Source organism: Suricata suricatta, chromosome 6, assembly GCF_006229205.1.
Source record: "Suricata suricatta isolate VVHF042 chromosome 6, meerkat_22Aug2017_6uvM2_HiC, whole genome shotgun sequence".
NCBI classification, from domain to species: domain Eukaryota; kingdom Metazoa; phylum Chordata; class Mammalia; order Carnivora; family Herpestidae; genus Suricata; species Suricata suricatta.
In genome coordinates this window covers 57,634,796-57,649,972 of record NC_043705.1, presented here as the reverse complement: position 1 = coordinate 57,649,972, position 15,177 = coordinate 57,634,796, and the positions used below count along the sequence as shown (strand labels likewise).

General features: G+C 37.4%; 1 protein-coding gene across 2 annotated transcripts in view; it reads right to left on the bottom strand.

The window, feature by feature from the left end:
- Positions 1–15,177, bottom strand: part of RASGRF2 (Ras protein specific guanine nucleotide releasing factor 2) — a 233,290-nt gene that overhangs the window by 105,356 nt on the left and 112,757 nt on the right. For both annotated transcript variants that reach the window (XM_029942526.1, XM_029942527.1), the window contains exons 11-13: positions 14,298–14,364; positions 13,626–13,762; positions 4,893–4,975 (exon numbers count right to left, since the gene is read on the bottom strand). In XM_029942526.1, coding sequence (XP_029798386.1) covers positions 4,893–4,975; positions 13,626–13,762; positions 14,298–14,364 — 287 coding nt within the window. The remainder of the gene's footprint in view (positions 1–4,892; positions 4,976–13,625; positions 13,763–14,297; positions 14,365–15,177) is intronic.

Below are 15,177 nucleotides of genomic sequence, written 5' to 3'. Positions count from 1 at the left end.
GCGCCTTTTGGAGGATCTGTCTTTAGGTAAATAAGAGGAGTTCAGAGTTCCCTGCATTTGCTATTTTTCAAGTGCCTACAGTTCAATCAATATGCCCAAGTAGCAGGTTTTGGGATGGCACATTCTGCTATTTTTCACCTTTCTCTCAGTTCAATAAAGTTTTATTAGGGAAATAAAGCCAAAAGCCCTATATAGGAGGAGCATTACTTATACCCTTAAATTGAAATATCAGAAATGCACTTAAAACTAAGTAATGGAGGACATTCTTCCCACAGACTGGGAGAGGGGAGAGAGGGAGACACAGATAACACTGCTATATCTGTGGTTATGTTTTTCCTCACTTCTAATTCTGTGCGTTTGTGGTTTACCCTTTTTTCTTAACTAAACTGACCAACAGATTACATTATTAAGTATTCTTCCCTTTAGAACTGGCTCTTTGATCAGTTCCACTGTTTTTCTATATTTTAATGTATTTGTGTCTGTTCTTTATTATTTTCTTCCCACACTTTCTTACAGCTTTTTTTTCTTTCTTTCTTTTTCTTTTCTTTGGGTTTTTTTTTTTTTTTTTTTTTTTTTGGTAACTTCTTGAATCAAATGCTTAATTCATTTAATTCTTCCTGGCTCATTAATGCATTTATGGCTATCCATTTTATGAGTACAGTTTGATCCATAAATTGTGTGAACCATTATGTCTTCATTATTTTGCCATATTTTGCAGTGTTAAAAGTGTCTTCATTAAAAGAAAAAGGCAATGGGAGAGATTCTCCATTAACAGTATCTGCCATTGCCCCCCGCAGTGCTCTGCTTTTTTTTTTTTTTTTCTTATTCTGTAAAACCTTCCATCTGGCTGTTCCTTAAGCCTACCAGATTTCCTGGATGAGCACACCAAGAGGAAGATTCACTCAGCAGCCGTCACAATCCTTGGCTGTGCTCCGAGCCCTCAGCCAGTGGTGCACATTTGTTAGAAAGGGCAAAAGAGAAAAGGCATGCTTGTAAGAGGACACGCTTGGAAGCAGAGGCTGAATCCAAGTGGGGCTCAAAGAAAAACGCATCCCTCTGCTAGGACTGCCCAGAGCTTTTGCACTCCCTTCTGGACTCCTTGTTCCCTGCCTCTGCTCCATCTCAGAAAATGCAATCAATGAAGTCCTGGATTTCACCACTTGATTAAAGGACACGCTGCAGGGCCAGGAGTGTTCAGGGAGGCAAGTGCTTGCTGAGAATCAGTTCACTTGTTGTGAGTGCCCTTAATTAGCCTCTTCAGCACTTGGAGGAATTTTAAATTATATATTTATTTTCTTTCAAATAAAATGGAATCAATAACTTTCTTAGCTTGCCTTTGGAAATTGCCCACCCCAATGTACGTTGGGTGCAGGTAAAAGTACTTCATTTACAGTCTCGAAAGAGCATTTTAAATGAGCAGCCTATCCCTGCTGAGGAAGTACCATTGGCCTGCTTGTTTCAGCCACATTACTGATCTCAAAAGTACACAAGTGCATCTTTTGAGATTCTTGAAAATAGCGTGGGGCTCATGTTTCCACTATGTGACCCTTAATCAACTTTACTTTATGGTCCTTAATTTTCTCATTAGTTAAAAGACCTTAGAACTTTAATAAATCAGTCAATCTGTCCAGAAGATGGCTGATCAAGGTAATCATTTTCTCTTCCCACCGTTTTCTCACTAAAAATCTTTGTTTTCGAAAAAAGGTGAGGTCAACTCTTATTAATAGGAACCAAGCCTTACCCTACCCAGAAATGTAAAGCACCACTTACAGGGCTATTTTCACCCAATAAATACCATAATTTTGCATTCTAATAGTAGTTTGGAGCTTTGCATCTTTTAACTGTAATTACTTCACTTAAAACACTGGAATAAATGGGGCATCTGACTCACTCAGTCAGTAGAGCATTGCAAATCTTGATCTCAGGGTCATGAGTTCAAGCCCCAAGTTGGGCATAGAGCCTACTTAAAAACAGCAACAACACTGAGAGAAAAAAATATATTGTGACAATGTGAAAATAAAATAAAGCCAACTAATTATACCCTTGTCCTTCAAAACTGTGATTACATTTTCACTTTAAGAAAAGAAAATAAATATTATGAAATTATTTAATTTTCTTTTATTACACTGAGCAAATGTTTATTTCCTAAGGGACTCTCAAGAAAGATATAATGCATTACTTAAGCCTCCTGTGAAAATAACAACTCCTTTTTGGTAAACACTTATAAAAACAATCTTGAGACACCAAACTCAAATCATCTATTATAATTATCTAAGTTTTAAAAGGAAGTGAGTGCCTGCAAAGTAATGGTATATCAGTAACAAGACATAATTAACATAGTTTTTCTTTTAACTCAAAAATATGTTGTCTCTTTTTTTCATGGTATGCACATGGGGGCAGCAATACAGAACAGGGCCTCAGACAGAACTATCAAAAGGAACAGAGATTGCAAAATTAAGATAGTTTTTCTTTTAACTCTCAAAAAAGTGTCTTTTTTATTTCCAAGGGATGCCCAGGGAGGCAATAATACAGAATTTAGGGTAGAACAGGGCCACAGACAGAACCAGCAGAAGGAACGGAGATTGCAAAATTATCCTCTCTCCTCTGACTGAGGAGAACCAGGCTCAGTGAGGCTGGGAAAAACATGAGGATTAAATAGATGAGACGTTACTCTGCCTTAGGATTACAGCTAGAATAGTACAGATGGCCCTCAAAACATCTATGGTTCTGATAGAAAATCCTTACAGCCTGAGATACAGGTTTCTGTATCTCCTAGCAGGGGAGCGGTTCCTACTCATTCAAGTGTCACTCCGTGCATCCAAAAGCAGGGAAGTCTTGCTCTGTGCGTGAGGTAGTTACACATACGAGGTTGGACATCGGTGCTAACGGAGTGACGTTGCGTAAGCTTCTACAAAGCTCAAACTGACATCACAGGGGACAGAAGATCCGTTTGGGTACCAGCCATAACCAGTCAGGCACAAAACTAAAGTTTGTATCTATATTCACTTCAAAAGTCAAAACTGTATGTCTAGCATGTGTGAAGTGCCTCTAGGGCTTAGGAGCTTATGACTTGGCTGCAGTGTCCAACTGACATATTCTCATTCTAAAGCAGGTGGGACTTTCAGAGCTGTCTAACCTTCAAAAAAGTACTTTTAAAAATGGATAAAAATAACATATACTATTTTGTGAGGTATTAAAATAAGAATCCTATGGTAGAAAATTAAAATAACTCTAACCCAATAATGTGAATTTAAAAATTAAGTCACGAGGTGCCTGTGTTGCTTAGTCAGTTCACCATCCAACTTAGGCTCAGGTCGTGATCTCGCAGTTCATGAGTTTGAGCCCTGCATCAGGCTCACTGCTGTAAACGCAGAGCCAGCTTCAGATCCTCTGTCTGCCTCTCTCTCTGCTCCTCCTTGCCTCTCAAAATGAATAAATATTAAAAGAAGTTACAAAAAATAAAAAATAAAAATTAAGTCACAATTTGGACCTTTTAATACTGAATTCTTTGTTTCAATCTTAGGATCACACATTTTTAACTACTCTGGTTTTAAGAAACTATATTAAATCAAAACTTCATAAAACTGAACACTTAAAGAATCTTAACCCTAGATGATCCTACCTAAAATGTTTTTAAATTTGACCAGTAATTTAAGATATTATCATTCTTGGGGTACTTGGGTGGCTCAGTCAGTTAAGCATCTGACTTAGGCGATCTCATAGTCCATGGGTTCAAGCCTCGTGTTGGGCTCCATGCAGACAGCTTGGAGCCTGGAGCCTACTTCGGATTCTGTGTCTCCCTCTCTCTCTGCCCTCTCCTGCTTGCTCTCTGTCTCTGTCACTCAAAATAAAAATAATAATGACATAAATTTTTTTAATATTATCATTCTTTTATAAATTATATTTTTCTGTAGTAATTATGGTACTAGTATAATGTACTCTGCCTTCATCTAATACAATAATTGGTAAGTTCTAAAAGTTGTACTATGGGGATGGTGCTAATTACACTTATTACCTATCATAGGAGGAAAATTAATGTTATTTATTGCCTTATGACAAACAGCTTAGACCTAAAAAAAAACAACCCCACATTAAAAATCCATAGAGAACAAATATTTTCTTAGTTTCATGTAACTTTCGGTGAAAGATATAACAGGAATTTGGACCTCAAACAACCAAAACAATGAGAACAGGGAACAATTTGGTTAGCTCCAAAATACTCCTGAAACAATTTCTAAATTTGGAAACAAAAAAGTACAGAGACACAAAAGCATTAATACAGAGGACTACGGAACATAGTCAATGATATAACTTCTTATTTTAAACTACAGTTTCCCTATTGATCGTCTTAAATTATACGATATATTTTGTTAGCCAAATAGAGAGAGCGTGATGACAGCCCTGGGCAAATCCACATATAAACAATAGGCAGATGGCACCATGGAAAGCCTAGTTGATTCATGTCAAGGGTCTTTGAAATCTAAATATATCTCTATAATCAAATCTGAGTAAATATGATTCATTCCCAACTGGGAAGATGCCAAACGGGTCTGCTGTACTTTGATTTGGCCTCTGACCCTTGGATACATCTGGCTGTCACAACCTTTTAGATTGTACTTGAAAATAACAGTAAGCTTTTTTCCTGAATGAAAGCATATGTAACAGAAAAAGAAAACATTTTTCTATGCTGTAAATCAATAAACTATGAATCTGAAAACCCATTTTGATAGTCTTATTATTTATAACAGCATATCATGAATTATTGCATTACTGTCATGAAACATTCACAAAATGCAGCAGAATCCTACTGGAGCAATATTTTATGCAGGGCTTTATGTTCTCTACCAATCTGATCTTGATTAAAATGTAAGGGAAAGGATTATCACACTTACTTAATCATATGTGGCACAGTAACTTTGGAATTCTCTTCAAATACTATAGTCATTAAACCATTACACCGTATATTGTCCACACACTGTGAAATTAAAAAATAAACAATTACAACCCACATGAAAACCTAGGCAGAGCATATATTCTCCAAATTGTTTATAGCCATGAAAACAATTTAGTGTCTTATTTCATCTGTGCGCACACACACAGCGATAGGTAAGCATTGTACATTGATGAAGAGATTCAATACCCAGTTACCAAAACTGTGCATTTGGCAAATACCTGAAGATAGAGATAGGGGCAGTATTTTCCTGGAATGTATTTCCTAAGGATGCTGGCCACGATGTCACATCATCACAATTCTCTGTCAGTACTGCACTGGTTGAGAGGTCTGGACCTTCGGACATTAACTGCCTCTGGTATGTTCATTCTCTGCTGAGGGTAGTCTGGGGCAGGCTAAGTAGAAATGATGGCGTTCTTGGATGGAATTCACCTTCTGTCTCACTAGCAAGCTCTGTGCCTGCTTCTCAGGTGCTGTTTTTGCCAACAAATTCCCCTATTTTACTAGTTTCTCTGGCAGTTTCTATTGGCACCATGTTGATTTGATGAGGATGCATAGTGTAATATCTCCTGCTTCTGGAATGCATAAAGCCCTGTTTATCTTTCACTCTTTTATTTCTAGGAGGAAAACCCAGGAACTTTTGCTAATTTCCTCTGTTCTGTTTACTTATGCCTTATCAATTTAAAATTTCCCTTTGCAATTAGAGAAAGGTTAGAGAAAGATTTATTTTGAATTACACGTATTCCTTTCAAACAAAATAGAAAATGAAAAAGGATTTAAGTAATTTGTAAAATCAGAAAATACTTCTAGTTACTAGGTTCCCATGTAGTGATTTATGATTGTAGTTAAATGGTGTGAACAGGTTGATTGGTGTTGGGGGACAGGCGGGATCGTTAAGAGTGCTCTTTGAGGGCAGGGAGGGGAGAGACAGGTAAGTGATCTTTTACCCCACTGGCCTTCTTTTCATTCTCAAATGTTTCTAAAGCACAGTGATGATGCCACTTGGGTAACCAACACAGGAAATAAGAGGACAGAGATGGTGTTTGATGAGAACTGTGGAAAATAAACAGCATTCATTCTAAGCAAATGGCACAGTTACAGGAACAACAGCTTTACGATGACTTAGGATTATAGTTTCCATGTTTAAATTTTGTTCAGTTCTTTGACAGATCAATGTGGTCCATTTTACATAGTAATCTTTTCTTTTTCTTCCTTCCTTCCATCCTTCTTCCCTCCCTCCCTTCCTTCTTTCCTTCCTCTTTCTTTCATCTTCTTTCTTGTCTTTCTCTCTTGCTTTCTCTCATCCTTCCTTCCTTCCTCTCTCCCTCCCTCTCTCTTTCTTTCTTTCTGGCTTTGTTATATTTTAATTATTCTTATTTAACAGTCTTTTCCAAGTTGTCACCAGTAGTGTTAATTCTATCATTCACTGTGCTTCTGACTTGCTCATAATAGATCATTTACTAACAAGACTTGTAATTTCTGATTTTGAGCACACTGTCATGAGCCCTGAATTGTAGAAGTGTCACTAATGGAGTAACTTTATGTATGCTTCTACCAAGCAGTCTTACAATTTCAAGAGTCTCAAAAATTGCTTTTACATTAATTCCTCAGTTTGGATTTTTCACACCATGTGAATACTATACATTTAAATTTCAAATCTATAGATCAGAAGCACATTCATTTTTTTCAAAGGAAATTTTTTTTAAAACTCAAAATCCAAAATAAAGACAAACTTCCTTAATTATTTTAGGGCTAATGGGAAGAGTTTTTGAGTTCTTATTTCACAGAGGGGATACTCTTTCAAAATCTAGGCTTTAAATAGAGAGTTTAATTCCTTTGAGGTCGCCAAGACTACCTCTCACTTCCTTTAGTTAAAACCCCTTGGGCTTGAGATCAATACTCAATGTAAAAATCATTCCCAGGTCTCTACATCTTCAGCTTATAAAGCTTTCTATTCTAACTTTAGTTTCTTTGGTATTTCTGACAATCAGAGATTTCCTTTTATATCTGTAAATATCACCAAAGTATTAAAAAATTAATTATACTGATGTTAAAGATTTATTTATTTAAGTAATCTCTCAACCCAAGTGGCTTGAACTCACAACCCCAAGTTAAGAACTGCATACTCTACTGACTGAATGAGCCAGGCGCCCACTTGTATGGATTTTATATGTTAAGCACTTTTGTACCTAGAGGGTATTTAAATCAGCTCAGTCCTCCACACTGCTAGAATTGGACCTTGAGATAAATATTTTAGATCCAAAAGAGATTTATGTGACTACTTTTGACCATCTCATTATCTAGTGTCATCTCATTCATAAATCTTTCTGATGTACCGTGTGAGGTATTAAAATTATTTTCAATGAAAAAAAAGGGAATTTTCACTTACACTCAAGTTTCAGGAAAACAAAACATACATGCAGTCTGAACCACAACTCAAAAGACCATGTAATAAAAATCCTCACTTCCCAGAGGCTCCATAGACAGGGTGCAGTGACAACATGAGTGTGAACCAACAGAATGCTTGGGGGCTCTGGGTCCACCAGCTCTATTTCAACAAAAGTATCCTGCTTTTATCTTACTTCCATTTGGGACTTTCAATAATGCTGCACTGAAGAATAGGTTCTCTTCCATAAAAATTTAGACTATAATAAAATTTATAAATATGAGTATGTGTATGCCTCATTCAAGAATTGCCATAAAAACGGTATCACATAACTTAAAGAGGTATCAAATTTATATGATTTACAGTAAACCTTGAAATTAATAGGAGTAATAGAATAACATGTATGCTCACAATAATCCCAATAGATGCAACTGATCCTTGGACAACTGCTGACTTCTTCAGCAGGGTTTTTTGAGGCTCTTGCTTAAGGCAATATCTGTTCAAAAGTCAGTAGTCTACTGCGGCACCATGCTTTTTACTTTCTAATACTTCCAAGTAGTGAGAAAAAAGGTTAGTTTCAATTTTTCTCTTTTAATTCACCTTTTTATGTTGAAGTAAAAAATTCCCTATTGATTCCAGAGAAGCTATTTTAGGGAGAAAGCATGTGAGAGTGCTATGGATTTGTCTACACAAGGTATACATTTTGACACATCTGCCCAAACCAAGCTCAGAGGTGAATTTTAATTCTGCATTTTAGTTAATACCCATAATTATAGAAAAATCTGTTTAATACACCATTATGTATGACAGGAAGACAAGCACAAATGAATGCACTATATTGAAATGAATGGTCAAATCATCAGCCTCAAATTTTTCCCTATAAATAGATGAAAAGGAAAGAATTATTGGTCAAGACCATTAGCCATTTGTTCATTTTGTTGGAGGTGCCAACAGCTAATTATGGCCTTACTGGTGTAACTAAAGGTGTAATTAATCATTCAAGCAATGGTTACTTCTAAAAATTACAGCTTCAGAGAAAGAGGCCTGGAAAAACCAATAGTCTTAATTTTTGTAAAGAGTTCTTTATGTGAAACTGGTAATGTATCAATACTCAGGAACTACTTTATTATCTTAAATAAGAGCTATATGTGATTAGTGTAATGTGGTATAACAGCTTACAAGGTGGCTTTAAATCAAGTCATGAAAAAATTAAGATATACCAATATAAAAAGTGACAGAAATAAAATGACAAAATAATGGAGAACCTATTCATAATCTGAATTGAAAGAAGATGTTTATTTCCCTAGTCTGTAAGGATAGATCCAAGGAATAAATGTCAACTTGGCATAAAGAGGCAAGAAATAGAAATGGTAGAAAATGTTAATCTCATTGATAAATATAGAAATGTAAATTAAAACCACTAGAGAATCACACCATTTTCCCATTAAATAGGAAGATGTGATAAATATGACAAAACTCCACCTTGGCAAAAAACTTAGAAAAAATTTGCATTGATATCTTGCCAACGATGTAATGAGATGAAGAGTTACAGATTTCTTGCATTTTGGCAACCTGTCAAGTCATGAATCGTGAAATCATGGAAGCAATCGGGCCCTCTCTACCAACCTTACCCTCTGTGGGGAAGATATGCCAACAAGGACTTTGGTAGATGAAGAAACTCCCTGTATAACAATGTTTACCACCATGTCACATATTAATGCTAAAATCTGGAATATATCCAATCATTTAGGAAAAGCTGGAAAAGTATGTTAATGTGGTTATGTGTGTATGTGGCTATTAGGAGACACCAATATGAAGAATCTTCAGGAACAGAGAAAGATGTAAATAAGGTAAAATGTGCAAACCATGTATATATACATTGAGAGTCAAACTGTAAAATTATTTCTGTGTGGCAGGATTTTAGGGGGTTTAGAGATGGAAGCCATTTTCAGGGCAGAGATTCTCCAATTTAATTGTGCAAAAGTGACCTGTGGACCTTGTTAAGTCTGCGGAAGCGGGTATGGAATGTGGACTCAGGAATCTGCAAGTTTACTAAAACTCTCAGGCAACTCTACTATAGTGATCCTGGAAATACTTTGATAAACATCAATTTAGTGTGCTGGGTGTTGGGAATATTTTTAATTCCTTTTTATGTCCATATTTTTACATATACATAATAAAATATTAAATAGTACATTTTCAAGCATTCAATGGGCTCATCTTATTAAAAATGAATCTGTCCAGAGACATATTGGGAGACTGACAAATAGCATCAATGTATGTGTAGCATATAATTTCCCCCGTAAAATGAAAATGCTTCAGGCAGAGAACAAAGCCAGTTGAGATGCGCTGCGTGGCAGCAGGCTAGGCTCAGTCAACAGTGGAGTACTCTGTCCCGACCATCCACCAGTCAAACCCTGCATCAGCAAAATTGCTAAGTATATCCGCACACTCACGACTCTACTCAACCTCTAGTAGCAGTTGACACGTAACCACTCCCCCCTTCGTACACTTTCCTCCCTTGACTTCCAGGACACCACACCCTCTGGGCTGTCCTCCCACACTAGTGGAAACTTCTCAGTCCTCTTGCTGTTCCCCATGACCCCTCAGTCAGTCTATGCCCTTTTCCTCATTGCTATCTATACTTACTCTCTGGGTGGTCTCAATACTCTCACAGCCTTAAATGCCACCTAACTGACACAGACTCTCCCACCTGGCCCTCTCCCCTAAAGGCTGGACTGCTGCTTACTTAATAACTCAATATCCCATTCTTAGCAACTCCATGCAAATGTCTAACAGCTTTATGAAACTGAACATATCCAGAGAAAACTTCTGATAATTCATCGCAACATCTCTTGTCCCAAAAAATTTTCCCATCTCTGGTAATGACAACTCCACTCTTCCCGCTGCTCAGGCCAAAAACTCTGAAGACATCCTTAAATCTTCTTTTTCTCTCACACCACAAATATAAGCCATATTAAAACCCTGTTAATTTAACCTTAAAAATGGACTGAAGGGGGAGGGGGAGGGAGGGAGGGAAGGGGGTGATGGTCATGGTGGGGGGCACTTGTGGGGAGAAGCACTGGGTGTTATATGGAAACCAATTTGAAAATAAACTTTAAAAAAATTAATCCAGAATCAAAACCAACTCCATTTCTGCCATTGGTCTGAGCCTTCAAGACCTCTCACCTGGATTATCAGAGTAGCCTTCTCATTCAGCTCCCTACCTCCACTTTTGTCCTCTGCTCCCAGTCTATGCAGGTAAAAGAGCAGGTATAGAGATTCTTTTAGGGGTGTCTGGGTGGCTCAGTCGGTTAAGCAATTGACTTCGGCTCAGGTCATGATCTCAGGGTTCATGAGTTCAAGCCCCGCATCAGGCTCTGTGTTGACAACTCAGAGCCTGGAGCCTGCTTCAGATTCTGTGTTTCCCTCTCTCTACCCTTCCCCACTTGTGCTCTGTTTCTCAAAACTGAAATAGGTGTTAAAAATTTTTAAAAAGAGAGAGATCCATTTAAAACTGAGGTCCGATGATGGCATTCCTTCATCAAACCCTTTACGAGCTTTTCATCTGACTCAGAATACAAGCTAACACCCTTTCATTGGTTTAGGAGGCCTTCTCTGGTTGGACCTCTGTTACCTCTCTGACTTCCTCTTCCTATTCTCCCTCTCACACAATCCATTTCAACCGCACTCACTTCATGCTATTCCTCAAAATATGCAGTGTCCTTGAAATTACTTTCCCTTTATCATATATCTACAATGGTATTTCTATCACCCGCTACAGTCTTTGTTTGGATGTCTCCTGCAGCCTGAGGTAAGCACCATTTTAAAACTGTACTGACCCACACCTACCCCCAGTAACACAATCCTTCCTACTCTGTCCTATCACCTTCTAACATGAAATGTATGCACTTAATTTAGTACATTTATTATTTTTGATCTTCTTCACACCAGAATGTGAGATACATAAGGTCAGTGAATTTTTATTGTTGTTGTCTCTTTTATTTATAACGTATCACAAGTCCTAAGAAGTGCCTGGCATGTGGTATCACTGTATAAATATATTTGTTGAATAAATGAAAGAACACATGTCAAAGCCATACAACAACAGGCTTCATTAAACACAGTAATTTCATGAAGTATTTCATTGTCACTCAAAAAGATAAACTTTCTGTTAGCTTCATCCTCCAATTCACTTGTATATACTATAGCAGGATTTAACATATTAGCCATAGAGAGTTGGAAAAATATGAAGAAGTTGTATACTCCTGCCTCAAGATGTATTCTAATAGACTCACTTGGATGCTTATGGCAGACAAAACATTGTATCTTTACTTTAAAAAAAACAGTCATAAAATCACACATGAACCCAAGGATCTTTCTTTCTGAGCAATGCCTCACCGAGCACACTAAGGAAGGTTATTTAGAACTTTTATCAATTCTGTACCTTAGGAAGCCCCAGTTACATCATAGGTAGGAGCTAGAAGCAGCTGGAAAAAACACCTTTGCCTCCTCACATTCTCTATAGTCTTCCTACTCATCTTGGCTTTGCAACACCTATAAAACTCTTGCATTAATTTGTCCACTTCCCTTTCTTCCCTACTGGCCTGCCTATCTCTCTCATCAAGACCAGAGACCATCACCGTATCTCTGATACCTACATATATCTGGCAGAAACTTTCATAGAATCCGTGAATGATTCAGAATTTCATTAGGCAAGTGATGCATTACAGAGACTAAAGTATTAATTCATACAGTACAGAGCTAATGAAAGTATTAATAAATCACAAGGATATAATTATGCAAATAAAGAAGATGCCATGTTTTCATTCCTTTTTTGGCCATAAAAGAAGTGCCTTCACTTCAAGATATTTATTTACCATCAAAGGAGTCTTGGGGGTATATAAGTAAAAATCTAGCTCTTCTGTAGAGTATGTTTAGAATGCTAATAAAAGACATGGATTAGATATGCCTCCTAACACAACACAGTTGTGTAACTTTGGACACTTAGCCTTCCAAACCTTAGATTTCTCACCTGTGAAGTGAAACTGGTATTTCTGTTTACCTTCAGAATACTATTATAAAGACCAACTTAGATTAAGTCTGTGAAAGTTCTTTGACATATCAAAATAATTAATTTTGCCTTTCCTTGTCTATCTTCCCTCAGTTTTCTGTCATTCAGAAAAAATTAAGTATCTGAAGAACTATGGCATAGTTTTATATACAAATTACTATGAGCGCCTCAGAAAAGGACAAGGCGGGGCACCTGGGTGGCCCAGTCAGTTAAGGATCTAGCTCTTGTCTTCGGATCCGGTCATGATCTCTCAGTCTGTAGCTTCAAGCCCCACATCAGGCTCTGTGCTGACAGTGCAGACACTGCTTGGGATTTTCTCTCTCTACCCTTCCCATGCTCGTGTGCTCGCTCTCTCTCTTTCTCTCTCTCAAAATAAATAAATAAACTTCTAAAGAAAAAAAGAAAAGAAAAGGAGAAGGCAATTGAATCTATAGTATATGCTTTTTCCATTTGCCCCAGTCTTCCTTGAGTTAACAACTTGGAAAATAATTACAAAGCCTTCTTTTAATTTTATCCTTACATGAATATTTTTCTCCTATATGGCTAATGGAGTAAACATCATGTAGAGTTTGGATTTAGGAACGTCCAAGCCCAATCATGACTAGTTTTCATATATTTCCAATTTCTGAATAAATGCAGAAATCCCTTAACTGTGCATTGTGGATCAAGGAAAAGTAAGTAAATCTCTTCCCTAATTTTTTCTATATAAAATATTGGAAAGCTCATTTTCAGATTTCATACTATAGACAGTTTCTCTTCTTTGACGTGATTCTTTAATTTGGTATTTCTCATCACAGCTCTTGTTAGCTGTTTTTGTATCTCTCACAATTCTCCTACCTCAGAATCAAATAAGCAAAAGATAATCTAGTGGGGGCCACTAGAGAATTTATTACTGTTCAATTTTAACACTGACAATTTTAACACTGTTCAACACAAGTGATTACATTCACAGCTTGTATAAGAAGGCCCAGGAATTAAAATGCAAGTACGACATTCAGGTAAATTTTAACCTTACAAAGAAAACCAACCAAACAACAACAAATGACCCCAGCTAGCAATATACACAGTGGTGATGCAGTGACCACAGCAACCAGATGTATTTTTGTTTAACAAAAATAACATAACTAAAAATCTTCCCCCCAAATTTATGGTGTGAAATAAACACACACATACACAAGCGAAATCACAACTCATGGCAAATGCCACTCACTTACCTGACTTATGTCACTCGTCCAGGCAGCTTTCTCCTGACGTGAAGGTGCCAACAGGACTACAGTGAATGGGGCGGCATCAGGAGGCTCCACTACTATTTTAAAATCCAGGTGTCCAAACACTTGCCCAGAACCTTTGGCTTCAACACATGCAAACCAAACAATTAGATATGGATACAAAAATACGAGTGATCACTACTTTCAGAGACTTCTAGTAATACGATGGGTGCCCCTTGAAGTCCAGAATCTTCCTTCAGCCCCATGGCCCGTCGCAGGCAAGGGGAAGCCTTTACTAAGCTTGTAAGTAGACAAAGAAGCTGAGGTCAGCCGGTTACTCAGGACTAGGATCCCTGTCTCCTACTCATTTCCTCTTTTCTCTTTTTTTAATTTCCATTATCTGCAGAATTCCAACTCTTCAATTTAATTCCTTCTCTGCCTGCCACTGAAAAGTTACTCTCATGAGACAAATTTTTAAAAATGTAAATTCCCAAAGACGGTTTTAACAAAGCTCACAGGTTAAATAATTCAACAGAACTTTTTATCTATAAACGATTTCAGGGAGTTTATTCTCAATATCTCTCCTGCCTCCTTAAGCAGCTTGCCTTAGATGTAAGTAAATAAAAACCATAAGACCTTTTTATTCTACCATAATTCTAAGAGACAGAAATGACTTACAGTCATCATCACTTGCATCAGGCTCCTCAACCAATGTACATTCTATTAGAGAAAGAACCCCACCTGTCTGGAAACAAACCAATTTTTTGTTAAGAGGCTTACAGTCTTGCATAATTTGGGAAGCTCAGATTTATAAACCTTATATTCAAATTGCCATGGAAGAAAGCACAGCAACTCTGAATCACAAATAATTTTTATAGATTCCAAAACTACAGTTAGCTGTCTAAAAGTAATTAAACTCATTGAACTTCAAGATTCTTCTGTCCCGGGGCGCCTATGTGGCTCAGTCGGTTAAGCCTCCAACTTCGGCTCAGGTCAGATCCCACGTTCATGGGTTCGAGCCCCGCATCGGGCTCTGTGCTGACAGCTAGCTCAGAGCCTGGAGCCTGCTTCCGGTTCTGTGTCTCCTTCTCTCTCTGCCTGCCCCCCTACGCTCTGTCTCTCTATCAAAAACAAATAAAACATTAAAAAAAATTAAAAAAATATATTCTTCTGTCCCAACTCCCTCTCATTCCTTGCTATAAATTTAGCAAGTCAGTCTATGGGAGACTAGATGGCACCTTGCAACTGAATACAGCTGGACCCACCAACCAGGAAGTGCTTTACGCAGCAGAAAGCCATCATCCTGGTGTTGGATAATAGTTCTTGGGTACTAATAACAAGAGATATAGATAGGCAAACCTTTTCTATGAAGGGTCAGACAGTAAATCTTTTAAGTTTTGCAAGCCATATCTCTATCATTACTCAAATCTGCCATTTTAAAAAGCATGAAAGCAGCCAGATAATATATAAGCAAATGAGCATGGCTGTGTTCCAATAAAATTTTATTAACAGGCAGCAGGCTGTGGGCCATGGTTTGCTGACTTCTTGGTATAGTGCA